The sequence below is a fragment of the Paralichthys olivaceus genome, chromosome 7 (assembly GCF_024713975.1).
Source record: "Paralichthys olivaceus isolate ysfri-2021 chromosome 7, ASM2471397v2, whole genome shotgun sequence".
Classification (NCBI taxonomy): Eukaryota; Metazoa; Chordata; class Actinopteri; order Pleuronectiformes; family Paralichthyidae; genus Paralichthys; species Paralichthys olivaceus.
Window position 1 is genome coordinate 16,730,822 of NC_091099.1, and position 19,064 is coordinate 16,749,885.

At 39.6% G+C, this 19,064-nt stretch overlaps 1 protein-coding gene across 20 annotated transcripts in view; it reads left to right on the plus strand.

Annotated features, from left to right (window-relative positions):
• LOC109624508 (pleckstrin homology domain-containing family A member 5-like) overlaps positions 1 to 19,064 on the plus strand; it is an 88,288-nt gene that overhangs the window by 1,713 nt on the left and 67,511 nt on the right. For all 20 annotated transcript variants that reach the window (XM_069528192.1, XM_069528190.1, XM_069528198.1 and 17 more), the window contains exon 3: positions 372 to 429. In XM_069528192.1, coding sequence (XP_069384293.1) covers positions 372 to 429 — 58 coding nt within the window. The remainder of the gene's footprint in view (positions 1 to 371; positions 430 to 19,064) is intronic.

The following is a 19,064-nucleotide window of genomic DNA, read 5'->3' on the forward strand; positions in this document are numbered from 1 at the left end:
TGTCATATAATGAAAACTGAAATAGTTTGGGGATTTGTGGTCGCTGGTCAGACAAAACAACACAATTTGAAAGCTTCACACTGAGCTTTAGGGAAGTGTGATGAGGATGTCAATGATTTACAATTTTCTGACATTTTATAGACCAAATAAGTAACCAACGGATTAGGAAAAAGGTCAACAGATTAATCGATCATTGAAATAATAATTAGTTGCACCCTAAAAGTGGAATCCACAAATTGCTTAATTTGTCACAGTCAAAATCCTCTAGGTAGTTTAGTAACATTTTGAGTGTTGTGTCATCTACTATTATAATAAAAAGCATATATTTGTTGTTGTTCACAACTTTTAATCCTCCTCTTGTTTTTTGACAGATCTACCCACTGGGTGGGAAGAAGGATATACTTTTGAGGGTGCACGGTGCTTTATCAAGTGAGTCAAACGCCCTCATGACACCTCAACAAACACACACACACACACACACACACACACACACACACACACACACACACACACACACACACACACACACACACACAGCATAACCTCAGGACATCCGTACAATATCTAAATATGCAGTATGAATTAAAAGCACTTTCACCTTGTAACCGTTGAGCCTTACTTACCTCCACCAAGGATGTTTTTTCCCCTCTGTTTGCTGGTTTCTAAGGTAGATAACAACCAAGCAGAATTTCATGAAACTTGGTGGAAAGATGTGTCATGGGTCAGAGAAGAACACATTGAATTTTGGTGCAGATCCAGATCAGGTTATGAATCCAGGACGCTTTTTAAATCTTTATGTAAATTGCTTGATATGGCGTTTTTCAACATTTTCACAGATTTCCAAGGGAATCATTTATGGATCTTGATGGAAAAAAGTCAGGGGTGTGAAGGGGACTACTCTCTATGAATCAGTGAAGTTTGGTGCACCTTGGTTAAATTTAAGGGAACTGTTGGGCCTTGGTGCAGGTATGCGCTCTACTAAGTGCCATTCTAGTTGTTAAGAGGAAGTTTTTTATTTCCGATTTTATTCACCTTAAATGGAAGAAAAGCTCATTCAAGCACAAGCTGCTCCTGTGAGCAAGCTGTGTATCAGAGTTAAATATTGCATGGCTGTAGATATTGGAACCTTTACTCCCTATTGCTGTACTGTAGAGGCCTGTTGCAAAAGTTAATGATTACACAGGAACATTGTGCAAATACTAGACAGTCGTGGGCAAAGTGTGGTCGCTGTCTTCTTGCGAGCTGTTTTTATTTATTCAGACTTACCATGCTCAAAGCTGAGCCTGCTTGGGGAGTTGAGCCAAAGTATAATGCGCGCTCTATTTTCTGACAGTTATCCTCACGGTTGGAGTTTACACGGTCTGTTCACAGTTTGAAATAACACTTGTCATTAAGTAGATGCTGGAAAATGTGTCTAAGGTACATGCCAGCTGCTGTATTGCAGGAATTTGAAAAGACGTCTTATTTAAAGTCTCCTTAAACTGATTTCAGTTTGAATGTAATATTGACAGTATCCTCATTTGTTGAATCTGTGTGGGCAGGAGAAAATGTGATATAGTTTGTGCCCCTCTCCGTTTGAAGACCATGCAGGATCTACACAAATTACAATAGTAGTTGGGTGTGTTACATAGTCTTTGAACTACAGCGTATTTCACATTTTCTTCTCTTCCTTTGGCAGCCTGATACATGTGACTACTCAGCAGAGATCATAAGCTCTGTCACTCAGTTTGCTCTGATCCTTAATCTGTCCTCAGAATGTTTCAAATCCAAGGATAGTTTACTTTTTTTTTTTTAATTTCATTTTGCATGTCTTAATGAAACACTCCTGTCACACAGCAGGTATAGATATTGTGCAGATGATTTTCCTTTTGAAATAATTGCAATAACACTGGCTGCAAATTGAGGATATTATTATATCTTGCTCTCACTGATCCATCTCCCCTTCTTTTACTTCCTCACAAATTTGAGGAGCTTTATGTGGCAGGTTGCCAGACAGTCCAACTGAGAGCCAGTGATTTTATATTCCAGCACTTCCAGGCCCTTCATTACAGGACTTGTGGATGACATTCATTAGTTGATCTTGTTGATTCAGTCCAGTGACAGCAAACGCCTCACAAACTAATCATGTTGTCCACAAGTGAGCAGAATACATTTGAACAATTTATAAGATAAGTTTAAAACAATATTGAAGTCATGTGAAGCAAAGCAAGCAAAACAGCCCCTGAGTATCTCCATGTTTAGCTCTACCACTTGAAAACAAAAAATGTATTAAATTGTGTGATTATAAAAACACTACAAGTAGCTCCTTCTCTTTCTTGCCTATAGAACATACTAGCCATCATACGGCTGCCTGCTTTAATAAGAGCTGGTTCAGAGAATAAGCCTAAATGTGACCAATGCTGCCAAAGGCTGCCTTCTGTGGACTGCTTCCGTAAGACACATTTTCACAGCCTGTTTACTTTGACCGAGCCAGGAGGTTTCCCTTTGTTTCTTTACTTAGAATTCCAGTTGTAACTTGTGGTTGTTCTTACAACTCTGTGTGTTTGTGTGTGTGTGTGTGTGTGTCATGAAGCTGGCTGCATCCACCGATAAACAATTATGGTCGATTCAATGCACAAGATCAATTTTTCAGTTTCTAGTGATGTGACTTAGAAGTACTTAAGCCTTGAGTAATTGGGCATTGTAAAACCATGCCTGTTAATTTTATTTTGACTCTGTTTTTATATAGAGAGATGTTGACATGTTTATTTTATAACTGTCTTGGACAGTTATTAAGTAGTAAATTTTGAGGCTGCCAAATATAAGCATCTGAAAACTGTTCAAAACCATTATAGCATGATGACAGTTGGATACGACTGTGTTGTGTGTTTTACACTAAGTTATCATTACTTAATCAATTAAGTGTTGCTAAGTTTAGGTCATATTTTTACATTTCTAATTTACATAAGCAGGAAAAACAACAGCGCCCTTCTCTTGTTCTCCAACTCACAAAACAGGGACTGGATCTAGATTCATTTCTGTGACTCCAGTTCTTTTTTTGCCTGTGAAAGGATCTGGCCCATTCACATGCTGGCAGTGTAGCTGAGCGGTTACCATCGGGTTACGCAGTGTGAGCATCAGTGAGCAGATTGTGCTGACGTTGCACTGTTCTATGATCGTATGTGTTGGGGAGGATGGGCTGCAGGTCGCTTGTGTCATCATGAGGCAGGGGCCGTCACAGGATTGAATTTTTTTATGGCAGCGTGAATTTTGAATGAGTGATGCTCAGTGCGGATGTTAATTCAATCAGTCATGTGCTGCCTTCCTCAGACTGAACCGTCCTTTTTTTGAGTTTCTGGCTTTTTTGCAGTTGGCTCTGTGCCAAGTGGCTTGGTACTTTGGTGAACTAGGTGGCAACTGGTCAGTAGGTGCTCCCCCACTAAACAGAGTGAGAGCATGAGGTGTAAATCTGCAAACTATTAGCTTGTTAATTTAATCCACAGGCTGACGTGTAAGTAAATTCAGTTTGTGATGACAAAATTTCTTATCAACATTTTGTTAAATAGACGATATGTCTTCAGTTGGTCTTCCTCTATTGTTTTTTTTTGTGACCTTATCAGTTGTCCAGATGATACTTTTGATCGTGACATTACAATGCCACACATTTGCATAATACTTGCCTAGCAGCTAGTCTGGTACACCTGCTGACGAAGCCAGGTAAAGCAAGAGCAGAGGCGGACATTTACTATTCACTGTGGAAGTGGTTGACCAATCAACAGAGTTGGCCAGTTAGCCAATCAGAGCAGGGGGGCTTAAAGAAACGGGAGAGAAAGAAACAAGCATTTCCGACAGATGCTGAAAAGAGCATACACACAATCAATCAATCTGCTGTCAATAGCACCCATCCATTAGTCCTAATACATTTACATTTCAAGCCAGTCACTTTTGTTCATGGTTTCAACTGCTGAACTTGGTGATAAATCAGAGAACACTTAACGGCATCCAGCTATTTTCCCGCTTTAGTTCTTCAGGAGCTAAAACAATAATCCACACATCAGAGTAATGGGTATTTTGTACTTTAGATTAACCTGACTGTTACTCAGTACCCTGATTTATGGTTGAGAGGTGGGAGCTGGGAAGATGTATCTGTTATTGATCTTTAGTGAGTGCGCTCTGATGCTGATGATAACATGAAGGCACTTTGCAACCTGCTACATGGATGAACCATTCTACATTCTACACACCACCCAGAGTACGGTATCTCTCAGTTTAGTTTTTGTTTGTGGCATTAACATTGTTTTGATGAGACTTTGCCATCTGGCTGGATTGTGTTTTCCATTTTTTCCCTGGAGCACATGATCCTACATTTTAGCTTCAGAACAAGATGCAGGGTCTTCAAGAAGACATATGGTTCTCTAATATGTCTTAGAGTGAACATATTGTGCAGAAAACCCAAAGTCTGCAGCTCCTCTCCTCCACAAAAACACTGCCCCTAAAGCTCCTGAATTGCCTTGTCGATAGCCCGGCTGATACTTCTGCATTATTGTGATGTAATGTGGTATCACAATTCCCCATATTTGCATAATGCACACCCAGCAGATTGTCTGGCATGCCCCCTAACAAAGCCAGGTAGGGCGAAAGTGTCGCCCAAAATGTCATACTTGTGCTACAAGTGTTTGACCAATCACAAGAGAGTGGGCAAGCTGACCATTCAGAGTGGCCTGGGATTCTATCAAAAGGGGGGCTTTAAAGAGACCAAGCCTTTCAGACAGAGGCTGAAAAGAGAAATATAAAGAAAAAGAAAATACCAGAGCATAATATGTCTCCTTAAATATTATGGTGGAAGAGGGATGAGCCTAATTGTAAGTTGGATGTAGGAAGTGTTCATAGATGATTGTGTGTACCTCTGTTTGTCTGCTGTCTCAATAATTCTGTCTGGGAAAGGAGGGAAAAGCCACACTGCAGAAGTCAAGGCTAATTGCTGTAGGTTGCAAAATGAGATGGTTGACCTGTTGTTAAGTACAGTAGGGGACTCACACAGTTAACCCTCACAGTGCCAGAGGCCAAAAGTCTGGCTTGATTACCATTTACTTATTAATATGTAATTTGATGACATTTGATCGTCCATTGAGGGCAATTTTCTGCTTTCAAGTGCTCATCATTACAAAGTGCAACATAAAATATGAATATTGTGCTAGTGTGCTCTGCAACCGCAGCTTTCATTTTGCTGTTCACTTCTACTGCATATTTCATCACTCAGAACAGAGGAAAGAATGTCAAATTATATTTGGCCAATTATGACAAAACTCTCTAGTGGATCTCTATTTAGTTGTTCATTTATTTTTTTACTTTGAAGGCCCACACAGTGTCTTGTATTTAAAAGTAAGAACATCGTGTCACTCATGTGGATCAATAATCAATTGCGGTAATTGTCACTCAAATGTAAGTATCACATCCTCATTATTTTAATGGCTCTGTGGTTTTTATTGATAACCTGTTAAATCTCCTGTTTATCAATATGACTGATGTGGTGAAAATGGTTCAGGAGCCTTATATTTCTTGTTACTAACATTTGCCATCATGAGTCACATAAAGGTTCTTCTTTAAAAGACACGAAAGCATAAACATAGACGAAGATGATGAAATTTCATGATAAGCCTATTTAACTTAAATCATTTATTGCTTAACTAGACTGTGGTGCATGTTTGCATTGACAGAAAGGCTTTGTATACAGACAAAACATAAATATGTAAGTGCACATATAAGTATTTGTTCACTGAATAGTTTGAAGACATCTTTCTGGGAAATAGTTTTAGCATTTTTCTACGCAATAACAGTGGAAACAAGGTGTGAATAGTTGGCTTTATAAACAACCAGCACATACAGAGAAACCATAGCTTGAATTGAAGATATGTTCAGGTCCCTTGATGACTGGGCTGGAAAGTTGTTTTTGAAACACTTTTGATCTTATTTTTTGAAAACCTTTTCTCGTCCTAATAGCCATGGGTAAATAAAGCTGCTCTCTAACTCAGTCTGTCTGTTGGATTTACATCGGCCAATAAATCCGTATCAGAAATGTTTGATGATGACATTTCTGATGAGACTAATTCAAAAGTGAAATGATGCTTAATGCTCAATCGAGATATGATAATTCTTGACTAGCAACTTTTTTCATATTATCATTTGATCCATTGTTAGAATAAAAATACACTTTAATTACCCATAGTCAGGTCAAAAGTTACAGCCATAGCTAATTATTTACTCAACACTCGAGAAGTGTTAATGTTTGCCTATGTGGGTTATCTTTATCTTTACCTAGGATGAAGTAAAATCTGAGTGTTGATCCTTCAGGGCAAGAGTGACTTGAGTCCCTGTGCGCCTTACATAAAAGTCAAACAGACAGTTATGACACACATTTAAAGGTTGCCCCTTCTCTGCATGGAGCAATCCACACATCTTTTTGTCAGCAAAGCCTCATATCAGACCTGATTATATAACCCTGGAAATCCAGTCCCAGCAGCAACAGTGTCAGGGAGCGGAGCAGTTGTTTGCAAGATTTTTTATATTGAGTAGTTTAATCAATGATCACAACTGTGGCCTCTACCTTCAGGCTAATTAAACTCCATCAGGTAAAAGATTAGCTTTGTGACTTTTAATACCCCTGCTCTGGTACATTGAATCAAGAGCCCCCTAGTTGAACGAAAGCTGCAGTCACAACTGTGTTTCAATCAAGGTGTGATTAACTGCTCTCTGCTTCCAAAACAGGATTTCAAGCAAGAGCATTGTCACTACTCTGTTAATCCTCAATTATAACTCCTTTTTCTATTTAGAAATCAATTTTGTTTATTCCTTGGACATAGAAAATACTGCGATAAGCTGGTAGATGTAAAATTGTATTCAGGGACCCCTCAAGTCAAAAGTTAAATGTTAAACCACCACACTAAATCAGTGTGCACGGCATATTAAGCCCTGAAACTCTGCCAGCTCCACCACTGACGCCATCTATACAATGTGTTGTTTCATGTAGTGCAACCAAGCACACATAAAACAAGTATTTACAATTCTATGCAAGAAACTTAATACATCAAACATGAGGCCAAAGTGCATAAAACCATCACCATTATATTTTCATTTTATGGAATGGATCCAACATCACATAATTAATAACAAATATCAGGACAAGCAGATCCTGCATTGCATATTTGTTATTGAGTGGATGAAAAATGAATAATTTCAAATTTGTTTGAGACATTTTTCATTCTGTGACACCATTTCTGAAAGTATCCTTATCAAAACTAATTAATTGTTTCCATTCAATTTTTCATCTTCTTTACCTTTTTTTTTATCAGTAGCGACAGTCAACTTTCACATGAAAGCATCTCAGGCTCTGGTTTCAGCAGTTTATGTATCAATGCTGGTTTAACAACCTATAGATTTATGACAGCAACAATTAAAGCTAGTAGTATATCCCAGCACACAGTGGACAGCTCACACTAAGACTGATGACCACATTCACACCTCTGTGCAAATCAGTGGCCAGTTCACCCCGCTGTTTGAGGAAACTTAAATACACAAAGACGACATGCAATCCTCAAGACTGACAATAAAAAACCTTTAATAGGGGTACCCGGTAGGTCACCTAGTTGAGGCTTGAGTCCACGGCAGCGGCTCAAGGTTTGTTGTCTGACTAGGGTTGGGTACTGAGATCAGGCACCAGTTCCTACAAGGCTGGTACGTACCGTGACAAACCACAATGCAGATTTTGATGCCTCATTTCTGTGCCTGAGCTCTCTACTGAAATAGTTGCCCTGTTTAAAGGCGACATAAACATCACCACACGTGCTGAGTTACCATTACTCTTAACTCTGATGGCATCACCCTCTCTACATGGCCGTGGCAGCACATATTGTGAGCCTACAGTTAGATAGTAGCTCCCTTAAACTCAAATCTAGAACTAAACGTATAAAGTGTGGCTGCATTACATGCAAACATTTTCAGACACAGGGACTTGCATCAAATATTTGAAAACAATTCCTTGAAACATAGGAACTTGACAAACTTATCGAAACATGGCCCCGTTTAGGCACCGGTATCATTTAGGATTTAGCATCGGTATCAGAAAAAACCCTCAAATGATACCCAAACTGACTTCCAGCCTTTTGCTGTAATGCTGCTCATTCTTGATCTGTCCTGTCAATGCAGGCCTAAAATCCCCCAAAATATCTTTTAAAATCTTTTTATAACCATTATCATGAAGCCCATGTGCAATATGTTTATTAAGAACTAAGACATCCTCATACAGATGGCTAGCATTAACAAATAACACACTGGGTAAAATGCCATATTCAAACTGCAAATCTCTGAGCGACTATTTACTCACCCCCTTGGCAGGGGGAGGCTCTGATGGCTGTGGCTGCTGACTCACTGACTCTGTCAGTGCTCAGTATTCATGCAGCTCACTCATGTGATTTAAGAGGGAAACTAGTGAATGTGGATCTGTGGATCCGCTGTACATCATTGTCGTCTCTGGCTCCATAACCCTATATTGTGAGGCTGGGTGCTGACTGGGAGACAGACACTCAACTAGGCAGGCGATTGAGCTGCTCTCAAACGTTTCAGTCTCTGTGGGGTCTCTGCCATCTGGCTAGTGCTTGAAGAAAAGCGTGTGTGTGTGTGTGTGTGTGTGTGTGTGTGTGTGTGTGTTGGGATGCTGTGTGTGTGAACATATGTGTTAAAGATCCTCTGATGCTGGTGACTGCCCCAGGTGCTGATTAAGACAGACTCAGTGAAAATCCACATCAGATCAAGTCAGCCTCTCCTTTAGTTTGCAGTGTTCTTGGCTGCCACTGTTATGCCTCCGTTGTATACAAATGTTATGCACCAATCGTTGATTGTTTCCCATTTTATCTCATGGGAAAGACTCTTCTCTCAGGACTGGAAAATAGAAGTTTTGCTATTTTTGACAAGATAAAGAAACTCTTTGTCTGTAGTGGTCCCTGTAACAAGGTGAAGTGTTTTGGGTTCCAATATGTAGATAAATATAGGTAATGTTATTGCTGAAAAAAAGATACAACACACTGGCATGGTAAACATTTTTATTGCGTTATATAAGGGAAAATAAGGGAAAGGGGGGCCTGTCGCCTCACAGCAAAAGGGTTCCTGGTAGGGCTGCACGATATATCAAAAATCAGAGCGCTTGTGTGTCAGAATGCAAATGCGCCAGTTGCCATTGACATTATACAGGATTCTTTTCCTGCCAGCCCCTTATTAAAGACTCCGAATGTCCGAGTGAGCCCATGTTAGAGTGCAGCAGGATTATGTCTTGAGGATTGAACACAAGCGAGTTTATGCAAAACAAAAAAAAACAGTATATAAAAAAAGAATACAAATATCTCAGAATGAAAAAGAGGTGTCAGAGACAGAAGAACATGGCAACTTGAAAAGACAACAGGATTATGAGCTTTTGGTGATAAGGGTCGAGGCCGTGATTTCCACAGTGAAATGTATATGTTATGTTATGTTATGTTCTGTTCTGTTCTGCCTCCTGCATGCTTGGCCCAGGTGCCACCCCTCAACTGAATGTTCCGAACATTTTCTTGTTGTTGTGAGTGCGCCTGACTCACACACAAATCTCCTGTTGCGTTCAACATATGTGAAAGGCAAAGTCAGAAGAATATCCGGGTCCAAATCAAATGCATTCAGAAACACCCAAAATAGGCCAAGATTCTCAAGGGTAAGGCTTAATATGACAAGTTTTTAGACCTTGCTGGTGAGCAAACTGATTCATGTACAACATTGAAGAATATGTATGTAACTGGCAGTGGTATGGAATATGTTGATTGAATGTAGGCCTGCCCACTGGGTTTAGTAGGCTGTAGTAATTCTTTGGTCCTAAAGCCTCTTAGTTTTGTGGTGTCTTTGATTTAATGCTGAGAGAGCTGTTGAACTTGAGTAATCCCTGCATTAATCTGCAATGAGCTGTCCTTTGCTAAAGCTTCGCCAGGTTGAATACAGGGGCAGCTGCCATCATGGGGGGTCATGCTGTTGGTCTGATATTATTCCACACGTGATAATTTGATTTGCCAGCCACACTATATTTTTTAGGGAGCAGATCACAAGTTCTATATATATTAGGGAATGTATTCTCTTCTATGAAGTTCACTTCTTTTTATCCATATAGTTGGGAAGCAGAGAGGGATATAAAGTTGGAGAGGCACATATGAAAACGATTTTGCAGCATTTGATCTGCAGCCTCGTGTGCAGTTTCAGTATCCTGGCAGTTCTCTGCTCTCCTCTGATGTCAAACATTCAAAATACTTACCCAGCCCTGACACTGCTTCTGAGGAGCCTTTTTAGTTGACGAACTTAATATTGCTTGAAGTTTAAACTCCCATTACAACTTTGACACTGTGGTTGAGAAGCACAGTCACTGAGATCCAAATTCTCATGCTGGGATCCTGTAAAAACAAAACAAAACTTGATTATTGCACATGCTGATGAATTCTCTTGACTCCATGATATCTGTTTGTGCTGCAGGTGATGACTTATCTTTTAAGCTCTCAAAACGTTACAGCTGCCCTATCATGCCCCTAGAAAGCAAGTACCCTCTCCCCTTATCTTTTTCCTCCTCTCTCTATTTTGCTTGACAGTATACCTCAGTCCAGTGGACAGTGCACGGCCCAGTTGTTTTCCAGATGGTCTGTGATGATTAGGGAGGCTTGGAAGCCGTCACTTTGCTCAAATGCTCCACAGCTGTGAGCTCTTGGAGCACCATGTTGAAATGTCCATAAGCTTTCCTGAAACAAATTGTTACAAATTCAGCCTCTGAATTTGACTTTATCCACGTCCAAACAAGAAGTTTCATTTTCCTCCCACCATTTAGCAGAAAGAGAAACCAAACCTCTGTTCTCACGATGTCCACAGCTGTATGAAAAGTGTCCACTAAAATACTGCAGCCGTTCTTCTCTTCTCACTCTACTAGAGGATTGAATTAACGGTGTATTGCTTTACTGATTTACAGGTTGCTGCCAAGTTTTCAATTTAGCAGCAGTGAAGGGATTAATATCGTACCCTCCTGGTCCTGCGGCTTTGGCTTATTCCCTCTCTTCTCTCCCTCACTCCTGGCAACAGTGTGAGCTGCACTGTTCTGGTGCAGCCCTTGAAAGTCCCGTGAGGTCTGCTGTCAGATGTGGTTCAGACTGCACATAATGTATGCTATCAGCAGGACATTGTTTCTTTCTATGACAGAAATCTCCTTTTAAATAAAAATACTATTGGCTGTTAGCTGTCAGAAATTCGAAACTTTGAATAATTTCTTTCTAGGCATCTTTAAATATCTTTTCAAATCTGTTTGCATACAATAATGCCTTTGCTTTTAACATGTGTTTTTATTTGCCATATTTACTTCCCCCAAGGGGTTATGTTGTCACTGTGTTTGTCTTTCTGTTAGTCATCACGATACACAAAAACTACAGGACAGATTACCATGAAACTTGGTGGAAGGAAAGAACTAGTTCAATGTAGGTGCAAATAAATGGACATTTTTTCATTGCACCTTTTGGCATCACAATAATACACCTATTATACCTTTTCTTCACAGCTTCTATATATATTGGTGATTTATTGAGGGCTGGTTATTTCCAAACAATAGACAATTTCATGTATTTGCCCATTAATCGAGGGTGTCGCGTCATGAATCCGGATCGTTCTGGTCACTTTAACACTGATGTTCTGGCTGTGTGCATCTCGTCTTGTTGTAGCAGAGGGTGCGCACTAAATGTTGGACTTTTTTGCGATGAGTGTATATTGTTAAAGGGATAGTTCACTGAAAAATGAAAATTCACTCATTATCAACTCACCACTATGGGTGAAGTGTTTGAGGCCACAAAACACTTTAGGGGTCTCGGAGGTAAACAGTGCTGCAGCCAAATCCAATCCAAATTAAGTTACCGGTGACTCCCTCTTCAGATGTAATAAAACAACAGAATAAAAACATAATATGCCTACCCCTCATGTGTATGACACATCCAAGTGTCTGGAAGCCCCGAAATTCAAATTCGACCAGAAACGGCGTCATTTACCTAGTGGTGAGTAGTACTTTTCGGTGAACTACCCCTTTAAAGTGTAAAGTGAGCGCAGGTCAGCAGGAGGGGGAGGGGGGACAACCAGACCGGCACTAATCACTTTACAGCAGTGGTCCGTCGTGGAAACCCTGTATTCACACTTGTCGCCACTGTTAAACAGTGTTCATCGCCTCTTCTCTGTCATCTCTGCTTCACTGTGCGGGTGTCAGTGTGTGAGTGAGTGGGGGCAGGGCCTGTGTGTGTGAGTATAAACTCTGCAGAAGAGATAAGATGAGGAAGTGACACGACTTGGATCAAATACAGAGACACACCAGCTAAATGTCTGGTGCACTGGTGCGACCAAGGACAAGTTTTAGTTGCACAGTATACTTTTTTTTTAAGCCCGACTGTATTGTAGTATGATTTTTATTTGAGTTAATTTCCCCTGCTTGTGTTAACATATAAGTATTTTCTTTATTTCATTTGCTGCCTGGTAGAATAGATTGTATGTCAATGGAGCCATCATGGATAAATAATAATTTATATTATTCTATAATTGTTGCTTTTTTGCTCACTTACCCAACAGTGAGTGTTGTAAAGTGGCTGCTCATTGTGTATGAGAAGAACCCTTACCTTATCTCTATTGGTTTTATTACTTATGGGTGAGATTGGATGGATGACCGGCTCATTTTCTCTTCAGTCCATCTTTGGTGCTGGCACTCACAGAAGCCATTCATGGGATGTGTCCTTATGCAATATCATAACTGTGTGGAGCACTTCAGTACTTATTCCCAACAACCATCAGCTCAAAGTGAAACTGCTTTTTACAACCTCTTATCGGGCCTCTTATGTGTCTATGTGCATTTATTTTAGTGTGTGCATGGCCCATCTTGACTTGAGTGCTCTGTAAATTCTGCTGCTAGATGGGACACTTGACAGATATAAATAGAACCCAAGTCATCACTAATGCTTCAAATAGTACCAAGTTCTCCAAGAGGTGTATTAGTGTGAGAGCAATCAGATAGACTGAGAGTAGAGATATTAAAACTTCTTGGAAACTAGAGCTACACCCTGACATAAAATCTGTGCATAGTGAGTTACTTGCTGAGGATTGGGTTCCTTTCTGTGGACGGGGAGGGATTTATTGTCAGTGCCAGTGATTGGATAATACACTACATTTATTGCTCAACTGTAGGGTAGTGACTCCTCTACTGTCAGGGTTCTCTCCCACGCTCTGTCCTCGGATCAGGCCGTCCCTGCCTAAACAAATATTTGAAATCCATTCCTCCTTCATTGAATAATGTATACCTGCTGTGATTGATATTGCACATTTGTGTTTCTCACAAGCTTAATGTCATCGCTGGAGTTACCAGAGGAGGAATGTGCCAAACTGGGTTTGGAGTCACAGAAAACATACAAAAAAAAAAAAATGTTGCCCCTCGTTACAAATGAACAGGAGTAGTTTGTGCAGCAAACACAAAACCCTGGAAAAAACAAACAGCGAAATGTGAATCCCTTGATCCAAACTGGTGCCTCCTAGGCAATGAGTGCATCCTGCTTCCCGGAGTTCTAGCTGTATGTTTGGGGTCAGGTAAATCTCTAATAGCTTAAGAGAATTGCACTCATGGTTACTGTACATAACCTTTTGATGTTTCCTGTATTATAAGTATTTACTGTAATATATGAGATTTTAAAAAATGCACTTGATAGGTGTCTTAATGGCCTGAAAAACTGGTGCATTTCCATCTTCATAAAACATTCGTCAAGTCTTTGATTTGAAGAAGATGTTATGTTTTGTAAGTTTCTCAGGTCTGTTGTTTATGTAAAAGTTCTACAAAGTTTAAAAGCCCCAAGTATTGCCCACAGAAAACACTGCTCCTGAGCTCCTGAAGCTCCTGAAACGCCTCATCAGTATTCCAGCCAATACTTCCGGGGTATCGTGATATCACATGACATCACAGTGACCCACATTCGCGTAATTCACACCCAGTGGCTAGTCTACCTCCCCCTAACCAAGCCAGGTAAAGCGAGAGCAGAGGCCGACATTTCCTGCCTGTGCGAGAAGAGTTTGACAAATCACAACAGAGAGGGCCAGCTGGCCAATCAGGGCTTAATTGGGAGGGGGGGCCTTAAAGAGATTGAAGCTAAAATAAAGCGTTTCAGACAGAGGCTGAAAAGAGGAGCTGCAGCAAAGGACAGGGTTAGGGTTAAAATGTGAAAGCATGTAACGGTTTCAAGTAATAAGCCTGATTAAAATCATAAACCTGAATATGGCTGTAATATGTCTCCTTTATATGCTTTAAAGGTCCAGTGTGTAAGATTTAGGTGAAAGGGATCTATTGGCAGATATTTCATGTAGAATAATCCTCATGATGTTTTCACTAGTTCGTTTCATCTAAATTGTATGAATTGTAGTTTTCTTTACCCCAGAAAAGACCCTTTATATTTAAATACTTTATATTGACATCGAGGGGTCCTCTCTACAGAAGCCGCCATGTTTTTTACATTAGTCCAGACTGGACAAACTAAACACCTTTTGAGTTTTTATGACAACTGAAGCTACCACAGGTTCTTTTTCACTTTTGGAAGGGGAGGGTGAGGTGAGGGGTATTCAGCTGCAACATGCAACTTCAACACTAGATATCACAAAATTCTACACACTGCACCTTTAAAGACTGCATTGTTTGTTCGCTTGCTGTCTATTCCACTTTTATAATGCATTACAATTGCCACCTGTTAAAGCACCCTACATAACACTGTGTCCCCTTGACCTGTGTCCTTGTGCACAGGCAGACAGACCTCAAGATGTAAACAATAAGAGCACTTACCTCTCAAAACATCCCTTCACCTCGCCATAAGTGGCTAAAAACTTAATAGATTACCATGACAGGCTACGTGCAATGAAATCAATGTGCCCTTGCTTTCATGCTGCATATCAGTTCTGTGCAGCCTGTTTTCAGGTTCAGTTAGAGGGTGTGTGAGAGCCAGAGTGGAGTGATCTGACAGGGGCTTCATAACTGTAGTAATGGTCACACCTCATAGTGATCCATCAGTCTAATCAGCTGTCAGGCCCCTGCAATATGTTTCTGCTGCAGTAGGGATGAATGTCTCTTGAAGTCTAGAGTCTGGTTTAAATATCAGCACTACTTGCTCAAGGATAAATGCAGCCCTGGCACCTCTCTGCTACTATTCACAAACTGATGTGTGTGTAGACATTCATCCTCCGCTCTGGGTAAGAGGCAGCAGCACACTGTAAGACCTCTGCTGGTGGTTCAGATAAATACACCCTCAGCTTTAACCGTGATGTTTTGATTGCTATGTTTCAGCCTCCGTGGAGCTTGTGTACGGTGGTGGAATTTAGCAGAGACCATTTCAAGATGTCCTCCCTGTGTGACAGCTTTATTGCTGCCTGCCACAAGACTGATGATGGCTCTTACTGAGTGTGTGTGGGTGGGTGGTATGGTGTGTGTGTGGGCAATAAAAGTGGTATAAATGTCAAAAGCTGTGGAAGACGATATGATCACATAAAGAAAATATTGTTTACACCATCATAAGATCATCACTTTAAACTGAACGCTCAATGATAAACTAAAAAGCAAAACTGACCAATCATAAAAACAAGTGGACATTGTCTTAAAATCCGAGAGAAAGATTTTGTATTGTATCATTGCTATTATGATTAGTTTATTAACCAATTTGTCGATAGACAGAACTACTTTGAAAACAGATGAAGCGTTATAGTCCTTTATCAAGCAAACATGCCCAAAATTAGATTGTTGGAAGTTTTTCAAATGTGTCAACATGATTTTAACTGATACAATGAATTGAATATTCTATGATTGTGACATTTCAGTGGCTCCAGATGGGCATTTCCCTGCTAATTATTATTGTATATAAAATGGTTCTTTAGTTCTTTGAATAATAATCAGAAATATGAACATGTGTGCAAGGTATTTGTCGTGTTGCAGGTGTCAGAGCAGCAAAATGGATAGATGAGAGCAATAAAAAAAAAAGAGATGAAAGCTGAATAAGTAATGAAAATGGTCTATGTATCTGTGTTAGGGTTCTCTGTATGTGGTTTTCTGCTAGCTTGAAGACTCCCATGGGTACAAGCATTGCAAACTAGCTTAGGCTTTAAATGCTATGGTTCATGCTATAAACTCAAATTAACATTTACTGATAAGAAACTGGGTCATTCACCCACAAATAGTAATATATTTTATATATGTTTTTTCTTGTATCAAAATATATTACAGTCAAGCCTTTTAAGTGACTTTAATCTTCATCTTAACCACTGAGAATAAAGCACGAGATGTCACCTTTATTTAATTTGGCTCACTTTTCTATAAGTTGGAACCGTGAAAAACTTCCACTCCTAAGTTGTGGAAGCTTCATGAATAACTTTCAAGTCTCTTTTTAGTCCTTGTCAGATTTTGAGTTCAGAACTCTGAAATGCTTTATGGTGATTCAGGCTCTGGTCCTCGATTTGTCTGAATAATCGAAACCCTTCTCATATCCTCTTTCTGTGTAGTAATTTGGAACAAGCCACTGTAGTGGACGGTAAGGTCTTCTGAGCTGTTAGAATTGCCTCACTACCTATTTGTTTTCATTGTTTATATATGGAGGAGGGAGGGTCATTAGTCATTCAGTGTGACACAGAAAATGTGTACACAAGAAGTTTGCTCTTTGCCAAGAACGAAAGCACAGTTGAAGCTGGCTATTTGCCAAGCTTGAAATGGGCTTTACTGTATCTACAGTCAAATGGCAGCCTTCTCAAGACATGTTTATCCATTTTATTTAGAAATCCAGTCAGGGCAGGGCTGACAGGAACTTTTTAGTTGAACTCAGACTGACTTTTTTACTATTTATTTATTTATTTAAAAGGCTATAGTTAAGTGAAGTATACAAGTAGTATTTAGGTGACTTAAGTGAATCCCATACTCTCAATAGTTCTGAAGTGGGTCATTACTGGTGTCCAGTAAAAACCTTTAACTTTTTCAAATAGATGCTGGTAGGTGACTGGCAGAGACACTTGTGAGGCTTAAGTAGTCCCATCTGAATAGTGAATACAAAAGAAGAGCGACTGAGTTGGAAAAATGCGGTTCTTTGATTCAAAGTCAAAGCCTGTGCACATAATAACCTAAGGAGAGCAGTCATCTGAGATGCTAAAGAAGCATTTTGATAAATTGCAGTAAAGCTGAAATTCTTTTGCTTGTGTCACTAGCTCCCAGCTGTTCCAATTATCATCACTTTTGGATAATGGGTTCATTTTTGATGAATTCAGCGTCTACTGATAGTGACTCAGCTTCATAATGTTATTAGATTAAGTGATGCTGATTATCTCATTTTATTCTTTCGTGGAGCCAGCTATTCACCAAAGTAACATCAGTCCTATTTAACATATACTCAACTAAATGATATTTAGGGGCGAGATGAACCATGTCTATATCCAGTCTCATGAGAGACACTGATGTCTGTTTGCCTTGGTTGTCTCTTGTTGTCCTTGTGTTGTCTAGAGCCCGACAGATATATCAGTTGGCCAATAACATCAGCCTTTCACAAACATGTCAGAGTTTATCTTTACTGATATGATCAGACACAAACATTTTAATTTTACAGAATAAACGAAGAAGGATGAAGAAAAGATGTGTATTTATGTTTAAATTTTAAGTTAATGTTTATTTTCTTTATTCAAGTTTTATGTATTAGGTTGTATTTCTTTTTATTATGATAAAGTTTATGGTTTAAGTATCAAGCCTCAATTACATTTCATTGTCATGACAGTTTGATAATAACATCTAAAGAATCATTGCCAGATTTTGAAAAATATGCATTTATAATATATATGTATCACGAGGTATATCAGTATCAGAAAGTTTTACTCTAATATTGTTATGGGCCACCAAAAAATCTGGCTTTAGTGATGACAATGGACCTGAAGCCTGCTGAATCAAACATTGGAGGCTCTACAGTGCTGTTTCAGATTTCAGGTGAAACATGACTCAAAAACACCCCAATTACAGCTTTGTTACTCCTGCCCTCTGTCTCATATCTTTCCACTTGAAGCATGGACTGGTCTGTAGGTAAAGCCCAGCAGCCATGTTAACAGACTCATTTTAGTAATGAGGAACTAATAGACTCATGTTGAGAGCTTGCCTCAGGCAAAGAGGAGAGGTATGTATGAATTAGGCCAGCTTTTCATTCCCATACTCCCACATCCCATTGCAAAACCACACAGTTAAAACTGACAAAATAAACCTGCACTTAGTCACTCAGTGCTGTCAGGTTTTGGGCTCTGTTTACTAATCCTCAGTTGCTCTTGATAATTGTGCATTAATTATGAATGTCAAACAAAACATTATGAATCACTGACATATTCCTCACCTCTAGACAGACTAAAATAAGATACTTTTTTTTTTACTATGACTCTATGTGGCCTGATGTGACCTCTGTGTTAATGGACAAATATTTGAGAATAGTGCGTTGGCTAATGCAGAATTATTTTAGTGTGGAGCAGCAGACATATGAGGCATTGTAACAAATCAACAACAGGCTTTCTCTCACAAATTGGACATTGTTCTTGCAGCACAGTGTTCACTAATGTGAAGCCAGGAGTTTCGAATCAGTCATATTTCTCCACTATCACAGAGTTTGGGTGTGTTAGAGTTGGGATTGGCCCTGTTGCTTCATTTCACTGTGGTTTTGATGTAATCTCTAACACTCACCACCCATATCAAAGGTGCAGTAATCATGGATATGAAATTATATAGTATTACTCTGAACAGAGGATTAGGAATTCAAAAATCCTTATGCAGACAGAGGGGCAGATACTGGAATTCTTTTTTTTTAATCTCATTACCAAATGGGGCGTTGTCCCCTGAGAATAACTTATGTTTCTTAATGAAAAAAAATCTGGCACATTAAGGAAACTGATCCATGAGTGTGTGAAAATAGGTGCTGCTTGATTGAATTTAAGGGGACTGTTGGGCCTTGGAGGTGTTATATGCTCTACTGAGGGCCATT